General features: G+C 39.0%; 1 protein-coding gene across 1 annotated transcript in view; it reads left to right on the plus strand.

Annotated features, from left to right (window-relative positions):
• Nucleotides 1-14,502, plus strand: part of PLXDC2 (plexin domain containing 2) — a 288,625-nt gene that overhangs the window by 251,650 nt on the left and 22,473 nt on the right. The window contains exons 10-12 of the mRNA XM_076331665.1: nt 1,737-1,797; nt 4,619-4,772; nt 6,176-6,214. Of these exons, the coding sequence (XP_076187780.1) occupies nt 1,737-1,797; nt 4,619-4,772; nt 6,176-6,214 (254 nt within the window). The remainder of the gene's footprint in view (nt 1-1,736; nt 1,798-4,618; nt 4,773-6,175; nt 6,215-14,502) is intronic.

A 14,502-nucleotide genomic window follows, 5' to 3' on the forward strand; every position in this document is an offset into this window, starting at 1 on the left:
AGCTCTTCAAAAGTTAGAGAAAAGTAGGAGAGACTGAGACTTCAAAAAAATATGTTTTATTCATACCTGGCATGTCACATCATCATTCCTTTCTGCTTAGCAAGGTCCTCCTTGTTCTCTCAAACATTCATGGAGACAGAACACCCCAAAGATGAGGAGGCAACACTGAGCTCCCAGCATAGCACTGATTCACTCACCCTTCAGCAAGAAGAAAAAACTTTATTCCCATGCATTGCGAAGGAGATCTCTGTATTTCTCTGGAATACATTTCTGGTTTGGGCATCTTTTTTCTTCACTGCAATAGGTTTTTGGAAAAGTCAGCTGCTATAGAGTGAGTGATAATTGACACCCGTTAGGGTTGGGGTATCTTTTTTAGTAACATTGCAAATGATGGAATGTGGATCAGTGCAAGTACAACTAACAAGAGAATCAACATTTTCTCAAAATCTTTTGTCAAAGACATAGTAGATTCTGCTCAGAATAACTATATGGAGAAGTTTATTATCCCAAGTGTGTTGTTAACATTGTTTACATCCTTTTGTAACGTCCTCCCCTACTATAAAAATTATTCCACTGTTCCATTCTCCCAAATGCACCTGTTTACCTTGGTTGAAGTAGGGTAGTACTTGGCATGTCTTGGCATCTTTCAGTTCATTGAGAACAAAAAATTACCCCATAAATACAGCTAACCATAACAGTGGTCTTATTTGCTTGCCCAGTCTTATTAAAAGACAGTGAGAAAGTTATTTGCCATACAGTCAGGTAAGTTACGACCATTGATGCCAAATTACATCATCCTGTCCCATAACAAAATACTACACGAAATGAATGCAGAAAACAAAAACAAAAACAAAAAAATTTAAAAACCCTAACTGGAGAGAATCTCTTTCAAAGTCGGACATCATGGTTTAGTTATTTGCTTGTCATTTTAATAATGCTTTCTATTTGTAATGCTACCTGTTCTCTAGGAAACCCTACGTTACTGTATAAGCACCGATAACACTTGTAAGATGGGGATTGCCAGGGGAATCATTATATTAAAGTGTTACAAGTTGTTTTAAAATTTCTTCACTACACATTGCAAATGAGAAAGGATATTGCAAGCAGGTTATTAACCTCACCTAATTTGATAAGAAATATGCATGCAACTTAAGTTTTCTGTAGCTACTGAGGAGGTAGAAGCAGCTGTATAGTATTCTCTAATTGTCATGCAGGCTGTTATCTAAATCTGTGAATATTGATTGCATTGTTATATGTGTATCTTGATGTCTCAGATCACCTTGCCTGACAAAAGCAGTGAGTGACTGGTTCACTACATCCTTTGTGGGATTAAATTTTCCTGGCTAAGGAGTCTGGACAGAAATAATTAAACCAATTTACATCCATATGGCTGATATCAAACTTAAAAATGCTATGGCTCAGTGCAGTCTTAAGAATAATTATCTAGTGGAAGGGAGACATTCCTATTTAAAAACTATAAATTAAAAAAAAAAACACTTAAAATAATAACTCATTCATTGAAATGCCTTTCGCTGAGGTGGATTAAATGATTGACTCATATTGCAAGCAACAGCCTCTTGAATAAAAGTAATACCACATAAATCACACGGATTTTAAAATAAATCACATCATTTACTTATTCTCTCTGTCATTCTCTCCTCCTCTCCCTTCCTTTCTTGTTCTTGTTTTCCTCCTATTTCCATCTGGACAACTTCTATCTATTTCATCATTTAAAGATGCTCCAGTGGATTTGACCGTCACCGGCAAGATTGGGTAGACAGTGGCTGCCCTGAAGAGGTATGTGAGTAGTTTACATCCTCAGCCCATCAGAGGCCATTTATATACTTATGATGTTTTTGATTAAATTCTTCATATTATGAAGCATGGTTTCAAGGCCAAAGACATGCTATATTTATCTTTATCATTCAGTGGACATGCTGTAAGGCATGATAAAGAAAAATAGACTGAGCAATTTCACTCCCCATTTCAGGGAATAAAATGGACATGAAATAAAAATTTTGTCTCTGAGAAAATACTTTAAATAAAATATAAAAATACCAGAAAGCCTGCCCCAAAACAATGTCCCTGCACTGTTTTTCTCTTAGATCTCTGATTCTTGCCAGAAAAGGGGAAGAAACTGTGATGTTCCTCATCTCAGAAAACCCCCTGCCAGAGCAGTCTCAAGTGAAAAACAGGCATTGCATGTCTTGCATTTTGGTTATGAAATCTGCCCAAATCATTTAGTAGAGAAGAAATTGCATAGATTAATTCAAAGATATTTAAAAAAAAAAAACAAACAAACAACTACAAGGCATTTCGATGTCCTTTCCTGGAAAGGCAGTGAGAGAACGAGAAAGATATCTGACTGTGGTAGTGGTGGACTGTCAAACAGGGACTACGGGCCTCCTCTAAAAGAGGTACTCGGGGTAATCCTGGACCAGAGCAGTTCATTTTCAAGACATGTATATAAATACCTTACTGCTGGTTCTTTCCCAATGTCCTCCCTTTAGAAGGCTTTTTGGTTTGAGGGTTCTTTTTTGTGGCTGTTTTTTTCATTTGGGGAGTGCGGTAACAGGAACAAATTAATTTATGACACTTAAATCTCCTGATGGCCATAAAAAAACAGTTACTTTTCCATTTTGGCTGAAAGGGCTGAATTCTGTCATGAGTTTCACCAGCATAGCCCTTCTGAAGTGTAATGTCAGGTGAAACTGAGGACAAAATGTAGCCCCAAGTGTCTAGTTAGAAAAGCACATTCTGTTTTATTCTCAGTAGAAGCAAAGAGAAGTAATGATATAAATCCAGTCTGATGGAAGACTTCTTTTTCTTATAACTGTAATTGCAAAATAACTGCATCCTACACACTGCCTTGTTACATGGGCTTGAAGCTTCAGCTTTGCAGTTTGTACACTGCTGATTTCAGAATGGAATTTCTGTGAGATTTTTTGTCTGTGGAGGACAACCTTTTCAAGAACATAAAATAAAAGTTACTGGGAGTATTTGTTGTTATAGTGCACAAGCTTTGTCTTGCTTTAATCCAGATTATAACTAGCTAGGACTCACTTGTGCCTGTAGATGAAGTTATCCAAAAACTGCTCTCTGCATGACAGTAGCATCCCATTCTGCTTCTCCCTTCTTGTTTCAACTCAACTAGTGCTCCAAGGCTTACTACATGATCTGAGAGGAAATTATTGGTACGCTAAGTGTATCTGAGAAACTAATAGTTTGATTTGCACAGTTTCAGGCTACTTGATTGCTGCTCACAGCCCAGCTTTCAGGCTCTCTGGAGTAGAAGTAACAGCTTACTTAGCGTCTTCCAGAATGATGCCTGAGCTGACTGCTGGAGTTCAATGAAGGATCAATAATTAGTACACAGAGGTTAATTTTAGATGCATTCATTCAAGAGGATGAATAATGAGGATTCTCATAGTAATGTTTCCTTCTCTGTAATATAGATTTTGAGCTAAATTTTTATTAAATTGCATCAGTGAAATTAACAGTGGTTTTCAAGCTAAAACATGAAGAAATTTAAAGAATAGCTATACTGCTGATACTGGTAGCTTTTTTTAATGTAATACATTGTTTCTTGTAAAACAAAGGACAATAAAATACCCATACATATTAAAAGAAAGACAGCACCCACTGGGTTTTGACAGCCAGAACACGCTTTGTGGGATCTCACTTCTCATTAAAATGAGTGGGGACAGCAGGAGTTACAGGCAGTTGCCATATTTGCTGCTGGTTAATTGGATGTATTTTCCTGCAAAACTGTGTGAGCCATAAAAGAAAATATTCATCACACCTGCAGAATTTTAAAAGTGTCCAGAAATTTAAAAAAAAAGAAAAAATTACTCGAGTTTTGTATCGAACTATTTGCCCATGAAAATAACACTTAAATTATTATATGATGGCGAATATTATTTATGGTATGCTAATATAATATAATCATTTGTATGATTATTATAGTTTATAGTTTATAATACTTTTATATAATTTTATGTTATATACACATATAATATGTGAAATTTTAATATTATATAGAATTAATAGGCATATAGTGAATGTGTTGCTCTATAGTGTGGTCTATAAATATTCTACAGGCTGAATACATGCACGCATTTTACACATATATGCATATTCTTCTGTGATAACTGCATGTAAAGCCTAATTAAATGTTCCAGTTAACTACACATTACTCGCTCTGAAGAGCTGCAATTTAATTCCCACGTATCTTTTTTAACATATGTTATGGCATCCAGACCAATAGCAGTGAGCATTCACAATAGAAGAGTGAAAATCTGAATGATAATCTTAGATGTTAAAATATGATTGGGGGAAATAACATGTTTGGCATTCAGGGCTGACTTTGAAACCTTGTCATTAACAATTGAGGGTTGTAAGTTTTGCAGCTAAATGAAAAATATATGTTGCTGAATGCTGTGTAGAGCACTTCAAAGGAAAAAAAAAAAAAAAGAAAAGCTCTTGATATTCCTTGATTTAGTGTTTCCATTTTCATTCTTTTTATCCTGACAGCTTGTTCATGCTTAAATTCTTCATTCAGTGACAGTCTCCACTGAGAATTAATTTTCTCGTCTTTGTTTCTGTTGTTTCCCAACAGTCAAAAGATAAGATTTGTGAGAAGAATATAGACACAACTGAAACACCTCCATACTCCACCACCACCCTTCTGCCAACCACCACAAAGTTCAGAGTTTTAACGACCACCAGAGGGTCCACCACTTCCCACCTGCCAACTAGCCTGCCCACAGAAGGTGAATTGTATACACTGCATTATTCTATAGTGCAAACATGTCATTTACAAGTCTAAAAGAAATTTAATTCCTTTAAGTATGTGTTCATGTTGATCTTTTCTCTTTGAGGCAGTGGAAGGAGTAGGGAATTGCAGTCAAGGCAATATCTGCTACTGCTTTTAAATTGCAACTTGCTCTTGCAACAGTAAGGTGCAAAGGGGATGAGTGCTGGAGGAGGGGGCAGTGCTGGGGGCGCACGGGCAAGCCAGGCAGACTTCTGGAGAATTTGTGGTTACAGTGAGTTGTTTGTGTTCTTTTAACCATCAGGCCATAGTCCAAAACCTGTTGAAATAGTAGATGGAGAGGGCCCTGCTAAAGTTAGTGAAGAAACTCCCGTCACAGACGTAATGAATTTTGAATCCCTTTGCGTATTCTATTTAGCCAGATGAAAATTAGAGGTAACCCAAATTAAAAACCTCTTTGAAATTTGCCTGTTTACTTTTTTTCAGTCAGTTGACACTGTTCTTTTCATATAGTGCTCACTGTTGTGAAATAGTTTCTATAGGCTTCTGAATCAAATTAACCAGGTTAAGCGATGGTGTGTCAGTTCTTACCCTTGTTCCACTGGCTGCTTAAATCTTGCCTTTCTGTGGTTGAGATATCCTGCTTTTCTGCTTCTGGGGAAAATTCGGCTGGGTAGAAAAGCTAACCCAGAATAATCAAATAGCATCTTAGCATCTATAAAAGGAAAGGGGGGAGTTTTCTATTGGAATTGTATGTTAAGACAAGAAAAAGTACCAGGTACAGGCAGATTTTTTAAGTGGCCTGTGACAGGAAAATTTGAACTGGAGGCATTTCAAGGCGAGAATCTACTGATAAGAAAGGCTGGTTTTGTTTGCAGCAAGAGAAGTTTACAAACTGTTGGTGCAGGATTTGGACTGCATTAGCAGCATTATTCCCTGGCATTTTGTTCATTAAAGCTCACAACGAGAAGAGGAATATGGAAATAAATAGGATTTAAAACTGGTAGACCTCTTCATGATTCTTGGAAGAGGAACTAAGTCATTGTTTTATTCTATTGTCATATATTGGTTCATATAGTCCTTAATATGATAGAATGCTCAAGCTATGTATGACCATGTAACATAAATGAATTATTTGTAAGTGTTATGAGACAGACCCTTATTTACCAGTATTTTGAATCCTCTGTTACACTGTAACACTCTCATAAATGTTTTTTTAGTAGTAAGGAAGTAAAGCATTGCTTAGTGTAAGTAAGAACACCACAATCTAACTCTCATTGAGTTGAGTACCAAATAATGTCCTAATTGTGAAATTTCTTTGACATTAGAAAGTCATTCCTAAATGACTTATGACTTAGAAAAATGCATTTTCCTACAACTAACTTTGAATTTCCTTTATAGATGACACCAAGATAGCACTGCACCTAAAAGACAATGGAGGTAAGAGATGATTTTTTTGTCTGTAAATAATGTCTGTAGTTTGTCAAATTATCCACTGAACTTCATTAATCAAAATCAGATTGTAGAAATAGCTTTTACCAGACTCTCAAAGGACTTCAGCCTTCCACATCTATGTCAAAGAGCAGCAGGGCAAATAAGCTTAGCAACTGCTTAGTAAATTAATCATTTACAACTCTCTTTATAACTCTTTAATAAAACAGCAGGTTTAATTAACTTCCAAATATGGACATATTAAGAAAATGTTTAACTGTATTAATACAGTTATTAACTGTATTATAATAATACGGTATTATTTAACTCTGTTAAGAGAAGATATGATGCTAGTTCTAAATAATAATATTGTGTTATAAACTCATTCATAGTAGTGAATTATTACATGACATTTTGTTAATAAACATATCCATTTTATATCTATGTCTCTGTACTAGCAAAGATCCTGTATTTCTCCATGCACATTCCCCTTGCAAGTTAATAAGATCACCTTGTCTTACTGATAAAGGCCTCTGTTAAGCGAGGACCTGCAGGGGACTGCTTTTGTCATCTTCTTTGTGGGTTCAGGGACTGAGACCTGAGTTTTGTTCCTTCTCCCTTGAAGTTGATGAGAATTTTGCTGTTAGTTAGAATAGGACTGGGTCATTAGATGTAGGCTGACTCTGTATTCGCTGTTGATGTAGAGCTTGCTGAGGAGAAAGGAAAGATTTATGTTGATTTCTGTGGGCTTCAGAATGGTCTATCAAAGCAGAGGATGATTTGCTGAGCAAATTGAAATAAATTATATTTCCACTGATATAAAGGGGAATATTATTGGCTTTGATTGCCTTTCCTCTGGACAGGGAGCACCAAACTTCCCCCAGGGGCAGGGGAACCGGCAGCAAGCGTGGCAGCAGGCACGGGCAGGGCGCAGGGTGAGTTCAGCAGCTCAGGTGCAGCAGCCGGGGTCAGCCGCAGACTAGTGACAATCAGCTGCATCTGCAGTGATGAGGCAGGCCCGGGATCAAGGCAGGAAGCCAGGTTGGCAAGGCAAGGCTGGGAGCAGCAAGGGAGCAGGCGAGGCACAGCAGCCAGCAGCACAGCTCAGGCAAGGACCAAAGGAAGCAGCTCCCGTCAGCAGTCCCAGAGAAGGTGAGGTCATGAGCCAGGTCCATGCAAGGAGTCTGGTCAGCAGCAAAAAGCAATGGGGCCAGAGATAAGGCTACAACACAGCTCCAAGGTCCATCCAAGGAGACACGGCCAGGGACAGTAATGGAGACAAGCTACCTTCAGCGTAGATCCAAGGTTGGTCCAGGAGACAAGATCAAAGATGGGGCTGACTACCAGTTCACCTACAGCATAGCTTCGGCTTGAGCTTGAGCTTACATGGAGTCCCCAACCGCATGGGCAGAGGTCCCAGGTGCAGTGGGTCAGGACAGCTGAACATAGTGGTCTCTCAGCGCCCTTGCAGAGAATTGTTCAAGTTTTGAAAAGACACGGTGTGCAGATGCCACTTAGCATTTTGGTCTGGTTTTGTCATTTGTTTTTCAGTAATATTCAGCCATTATTTTCTCCATCCCTCAAATTAGAGATCTGCTGACTCCACAGGAGGCAGTTGCCATCCCCCTCTTCGCCAGTCGCTCCTCTGTCATTTTGCTGTCCCTAACCACAGCATAGCTGGTCACATGCAGTACTGGGCATTGAATTGTCCATTTGTTGGCAGTATCGTTGTTTGACATAGCTTTGACACATAAGTGGTCCCTTGGAATAAGGTCATCTATAAACTCAGGGTGGTACTTTTAGGCATTTTTTCTATGGCAATGTCCCTGAACCTTTCTTTCTCTTATTCTTCTTGAAATCAGATTGCTTTTTATTTTGTTGTGAGAAGTGCTTCAGTGCTCTTAAAGATCAATAGACAAGGTGAATCAGTCAGCACTTCACTCTCCCATTTCATGTCTGCTCTGTACATGAGGCGCGTTCCCAGCTGAGCTGTACCCATGCTCTGCCCTGCGAGTCATTGCCCCATGGCAGGTGGCTGGCCTGGGACCGGGCAGCTCTCTATCTTGAGCATCTCATGAACAGCTCAGAATAGTATGCTGCTATATAAAAAATAATTCAGGCCAAACCAGCACCTGATGTGATTATTCATTTTCCTTGAGCTGTTTCTTTTATTCTTGAAATTTATAAAAAAGAAACTGACTTCAAACAACACGGAAGCAAAGCAACACACCAGGATTTCTCATTCACACAGTAAACGTAGCTTTTAATCTGAGAAGTTCTTTTTGATGAATCTTCAATTATGCATTGAATTTTCCAGTGACCCCTAGATTAGGCACAGATAAAACCTCTGCAGCCGCAGGCGCGTTCTTTGATTCTCTGTGATTTGTCAGCCTTTCATAAAGAGTAGATTATTTCAGGTCACGAATACAGGGTCTTTACTTTCTCACACTAGATCCTTTAAAACTCTAATGAAAGGGAACCTTTTATAATGGAAAACCAAAGCTATATTGGATCAATGACGTCCTATAGCTTGATGTGTCCTTGGATGATAGCAGTCAATATCTGGTTAGGTACAACAAAAGGGGTCTATAGAAATTCTGCATCTCACTTCTGCCTGGAACTTTTGAAACGAAATGTTATAAAGCAGCAACTAAATTTAAATTAAATTTTGAGTTCAGGTCAAACTGCTTTGACCTTTTAATGATATAAGAAAATAATTTGGAAGTTAGTGCTGTAATTCACCCACAATCTTATGTGGCATATTTTAACATACATTTCAAATTTACATGTTTCTGTTTCTTCTGTCTTCCTTCTTTCTTCATAGACACATGATAGATATCTAATACATACATGCCTAAACCATTTTAAAATACAGCTGACATGCAATCACATTTTTGTTAAATCTTAATTCTTTTTAAAATAACAAGTATTTTGTAAGTTTTAAGATATGTCCAGCACTACAAATGTATATTTTTGTTATTAATTGCAGATTCTGTTGTTTTTTTCGTTTTTCTTATAACACAACGCAGCTGACTAAACAGTTTAAAAGCCTAATTTTTCATAAAAATTGTGAGCAATTGGCTGTGGCTATACAATAATGCAGTATTTTCCTGTTGAGAACTCTTTGGTGGATGATTTAGATGATTGGCCAGCACATCTAGACATTTTATTTGACCTTTTTAGACACCTTATTGTGATGATTTAATTGCTATGAGTCCTCTCAATCCTTCAGTTTTATAACTCAATAGAAAAGTGCATGTGTGTTCAACAGTGTCAGAGAAACTGCCACACTTCTCATTCATCAAGATGTACAGAAATTACTGTTACAAAAAAGTAAAGCTATGCAAAAACCATCTACCTGAGGGAGAAAGCTATTTTATTTATTTGTGAACAAGTCCATCCCGGTATATGTAGTTCTAGGAAATGTCTGTGCCCTGCTGCTTACACTCTGGGGTGGACTTTTTCAAAGATGGTCTAGATATGAACATTAGTGATGTACAGGATTAACATTAGTGCTATACAGAGCTTAATTTGAGCTTGAAAGATTATGAAACTCGGTAAGAAATGACCAAAACGCAGACACAAGTTTTGAAAAAAGAGTACTTCTATATACCTTACATACAGTAATAAATTTACCCAAGGCTATTTTTTTTAATAGTTCCCTATGCCTGGAAACTAGCTCCCATTAGTCATCTGTCTTCTCAATTTCCCTTAAAAATTGCAGTCTGAGCTCTTCCTACCATAAGAATTCTAGACAAATTATGGAGAAGACTCAATCCTGTTTTTCTTGTGTACTCTGAACTCCAGCTGCAACATGTTGAACACTAGTTCATGCCTGCTAATAATCATCTAACTTATTTCTTTCTAATATGTTAAGTTTCTAAATGATCCAGAAAATGAGACATATTTCAACAAAGAGACAAGCCAACTTTTTAGGGAAAACAAATATTTTTGGCATAGCAAAAAATTATTAAGACCACATAGTCCAAAATAGCTAACTCAGGTTAACAAGTCACTACAGATTAACTGAGTCCTCTCCAATTTTAAAGTAAAAAAACATTAAATTAAACAATGTTAAACTTAATCTTCATGGTGGTTTAAAAATGTTTTAAAGTGGACCTTGTATGGGATATGATCCACAAGATATGGCTTTGTTTTATCATCAGATCTTGGCCTAGCCACAGGAAATGACCTTCCAGAGGCTTCATCTCATCTGGTGTTAGCCAGAAAGCCACAAGCTCTTCTTTCAGACCTTTCTCATAGCCAGTGGCAAGCAATAGGCAAGAAGAAGTCATTCATGTCATCCTAAAAGAAGTACCCAGTGGGATAAGTTACTATACAGAGGTGCCTAGCTCTATCAGCTACAGAGAAAAATCTAAATGACATGCTAAGAGTGGATATCTTACCTGTAGGTACCCAAGGTTTCCTTACGTTAACTCTCTTCAGGGTGTCTTAGCTAACGTGTTCTGTTTCCATTCCTGTCCAGAAACCTGGCAGGCCAAGATTCAGACCTCTTCTTCCATTCTTCTCTCATGAAAAAGGGAGGATTTAAGGGGTTTACCATTATTGCAAAAATCCTGTTGGGATTAGGTTATGGATCATGTAATTATATGTTTACTTCTGTATGTTCCACTTACCCGAAACTGCTGATGTTCCCCTAAAATTGCAGGGTTCATACAGTTTTAGGCAAGCAAGGATTTCCTTGGAGAAAACTTGTCATAAAGTTTACTTTATCTATGCTGTACTATATGCTGTGCTTGTATAAAAAAATTCTTATCAAGGAGCAGCTTTGGAATGGTTTCAGTAGTCATGGAAATAGAAGAAACGTAGAGAAAAGCATCAGCACACAGAGATAAGCAAAATAGGTGGTGATGGTTAGAAATGTGTTAATAGGATAAGAATATGAAGAAAGGTAGATTCAAGAAGAACAATTAGCCACCTTGATTATCAAATAAACCAGGAAGAGCCTTGTAAACAGATTTCATGGGATTTTTTACCCTTTTTCTTGCATTTAGGTAGGGGGAAAATTCCAAAGGGAACAAATAAAATTAACTCAAATAAGTCAGCGAGTCTTCCCATATATTGTATTTCACTCTGTAGATTACAAGCTAAGAAATGCTGAAGCATCTCCACATTTTATTCTCTGTTTCTCCCTGAACATTTCCAAGCTGTTCCTCCTCTATCATTTCTCAGCAGTCTATTTTCAGCACTAGTTAGAGACAGGTCTTAAGATACATTAGAGATCTCTCTTGTTTTCTTCAGTATGATCAAAGCATGATCAAAGTTGCACTTTAGACCCCAAGCAATTTGCTAAATGCTGCTCACTGCTTTCTGCAAGTTCAGCTGTAGCACCCAGAATAGGAAAGCATTATACTTAGGAAAAAGTGTATGTTGCTGTAAGAAACATGGAATGATGTCCCCAGTGTCATTCAAGTTCTTCCTTCTCAGGAAATCTTGTGACTTAAGGAAAGCATATACAGACTTGCTGGTGTTCAGTATGATACTACGTCAGCGCCTGCTGGCAGATATCTTATTGAAACAGAGCCTTGCAAAGCCAAGAACATAAACTTGGAAAAGCAACAGCCTCTGATATGAATATTCCCATCTTCCTTGTGCATCAGACACAGGAAGAAACGTATTCTACATGTTATACGCAATGGCCAGTGGGCTACATGTGTGTTTTTTAAAGCCAATACAAATGAAAAGTTCTGAACTCATCCATTCTAGGTAAAAAATAGAATCACGGATTAGTAATCTTTATTCTTAGGACATTTAAATTGGTAGCATTAATAAATTGTGTTATTTTCTGTTTGTTTCATGGTACTTTGGATTGTACTTAAATGTTACTTAGAACAAGACATTTGTATCTTTTCCAGAATTTCTTGCATCTCCACTACATCCCAATTTTGCTGTGATCATCTTATTACAGCTATCATCACAGAATATGTAAAAAACACAAATCCAGTCTGCAGAAAGTCACTCAAATAATGGCAGAGGTTTTTCCAAAGTAGTGGCACTGGAATGTATCCCCTAGAAAGCAAATTTCACTTTCTGCCTCTAGCAAAAAAGGGCATTTTTACATCATATTAGGCATTATATACCACATTAGGTTAAAGAAGCATGATGTTAAAACAGTTTAGCTAAACCAGAACTACAATGTGTAGACACTTCGACTTATATTGAAGTCTGAATTATACCAGTTTAGTTTGTCTTTGGTTTTCTAAGCCAGATATAAAATGATATACAGTATCCGCTCTTACAGTTGTCATGACTTTGCTGTAAAGGCACACATTTAACTGATTTTGTTAAACATGTACAATTTGTGGACTTTATATCAGCTCAAAGGCTTAATATGGAAACCACATGTAGATCTAAATGGAGATCTTATGGAGGACTAAATGTAATAGACTGGATAAACTTTTAAGACAAGGCTGCGTTACTTAATGTTTTATCTCATCATCTGTTCCTGTTGCTGTCACAGTGCTGTGGCAGTATGACAGCTAGGGCACACAAAGCTCCTGTGATCTTCTGCCTTTTTAACTACCTATTCTACATGGAGTTAACCCAGTAGTTGCAGTCAGTAGCCTCCTGCAGTCTCCTCTACATTGCTCACTCATCTTTGACATCAGTGTGCGTGGGTCACTGAAGGATGGGGAAAATGGAGGTCAAGTGAAAGAAGACCAATATAGTTGTACATTTTGCATTGAAGCTGAAGTACCTGAAGTTGTTCTGTCTCCACAAGGTGGGGGAGGTGTGGGGGTAAGGAACTGTGGAAGCATTAGACACAGCTTTACAGAGGAACAACCTGCTTGACCTGATGGCCTTGTGTTTGCTTTCAGTAGGGTTAAGAGGAGTCAATGGGCTGACTGAACTGAAATTCTTGTAATCTGGTAGTTTTCTGCTCTTCTGGATTTAGCAACAGTCAGCTGTCTTGCCAGGCCAAATGGCGTGGTACAATATTGAGCTTTGTGATGACCATTGCTTGATGCTACTAAGTATTGTAATGGCTTAAATGGCCTCAAGCGACTCAAACTAAAATTAATACTGATGACAACTTGTATTGGGTTTGCGTGGCAAGGTTTTGGTGGGGGGTGGCTACAGGGGTGGCTTCTGTGAGAAGCTGCTAGAAGCTTCCCCCATGTCCGATAGAGCCAATGCCGGCTGGCTCCAAGACGGACCTGCCGCCGGCCAAGGCTGAGCCCATCAGCAACGGTGCTAGCACCTCTGGGATAACATGTTTAAGAAGGGAGGGGGGAAACTAAGCAACTGAAGCCAGAGAAGAGAGGCTTGAGAATATGTGAGAGAAACAATTCTGCAGACACCAAGGTCAGTGAAGAAGGAGGGGGAGGAGGTGCTCCAGGCGCCAGAGCAGAGATTCCCCTGCAGCCCATGGTGAAGACCATGGTGAGGCAGGCTGTCCCCTGCAGCCCATGGAGGTTAATGGTGGAGCAGATATCCACCTGCAGCCTGTGGAGGACCCCATGCTGGAGCAGGTAGATTCCCGAAGGAAGCTGTGACCCCATGGGAAGCCCACACTGGAGCAGGTTTGCTGGCAGGACTTGTGACCCCATGGGGGACCCACACTGGAGCAGCCTGTTCCTGAAGGACTGCACCCCGTGGAAAGGACCCATGCTGGAGCAGTTCATGAAGAACTGTAGCCCCTGGGAAGGTCTCATATTGGAGAAGTTCGTGGAGGGCTGTCTCCCGTGGGAGTGACCCCATGCTGGAGCAGGAGAAGAGTGTGAGGAATCCTCCCCCTGAGGAGGAAGGAGCGGCAGAAACAACGTGTGATGAACTGACCGCAACCCCCATTCCCCGTCCCCCTGCACCGCTGGAGGGGAGGAGGTAGAGAAAATTGGGAGTGAAGTTGAGCCCGGGAAGAAGGGAGGGGTGGAGGGAAGGTGTTTTTAAGATTTGGTTTTATTTCTCATTATCCTACTCTGATTTGGTAATAAATTAAACTAATTTTCCCAAGTCGAGTCTGTTTTGCCCATGATGGTAATTGGTGAGTGATCTCCTTGTCCTTATCTCGACCCACAAGCCGTTCATTATATTTTCTCTCCCCTGTCCAGCTGAGTAGGGGGAGTGATAGAGTGGCTTTGGCGGGCACCTGGTGTCCAGCCAGGGTCAACACACCACACAACTGTTGTAGTTTTAGGTGATATTTTAGAGAAGAATGAAAGTCCTTAGCTAACACATTTGGAGTGCTGTCATCCTATAAACAGAGGGATTTGCTGCACTAAGCAGTTGATCAGTCTTGGAGAGACTTACTGAGTTGCCTTGGGTCCTACAGAAAA

The sequence above is a fragment of the Aptenodytes patagonicus genome, chromosome 2, assembly GCF_965638725.1.
Source record: "Aptenodytes patagonicus chromosome 2, bAptPat1.pri.cur, whole genome shotgun sequence".
Classification (NCBI taxonomy): domain Eukaryota; kingdom Metazoa; phylum Chordata; class Aves; order Sphenisciformes; family Spheniscidae; genus Aptenodytes; species Aptenodytes patagonicus.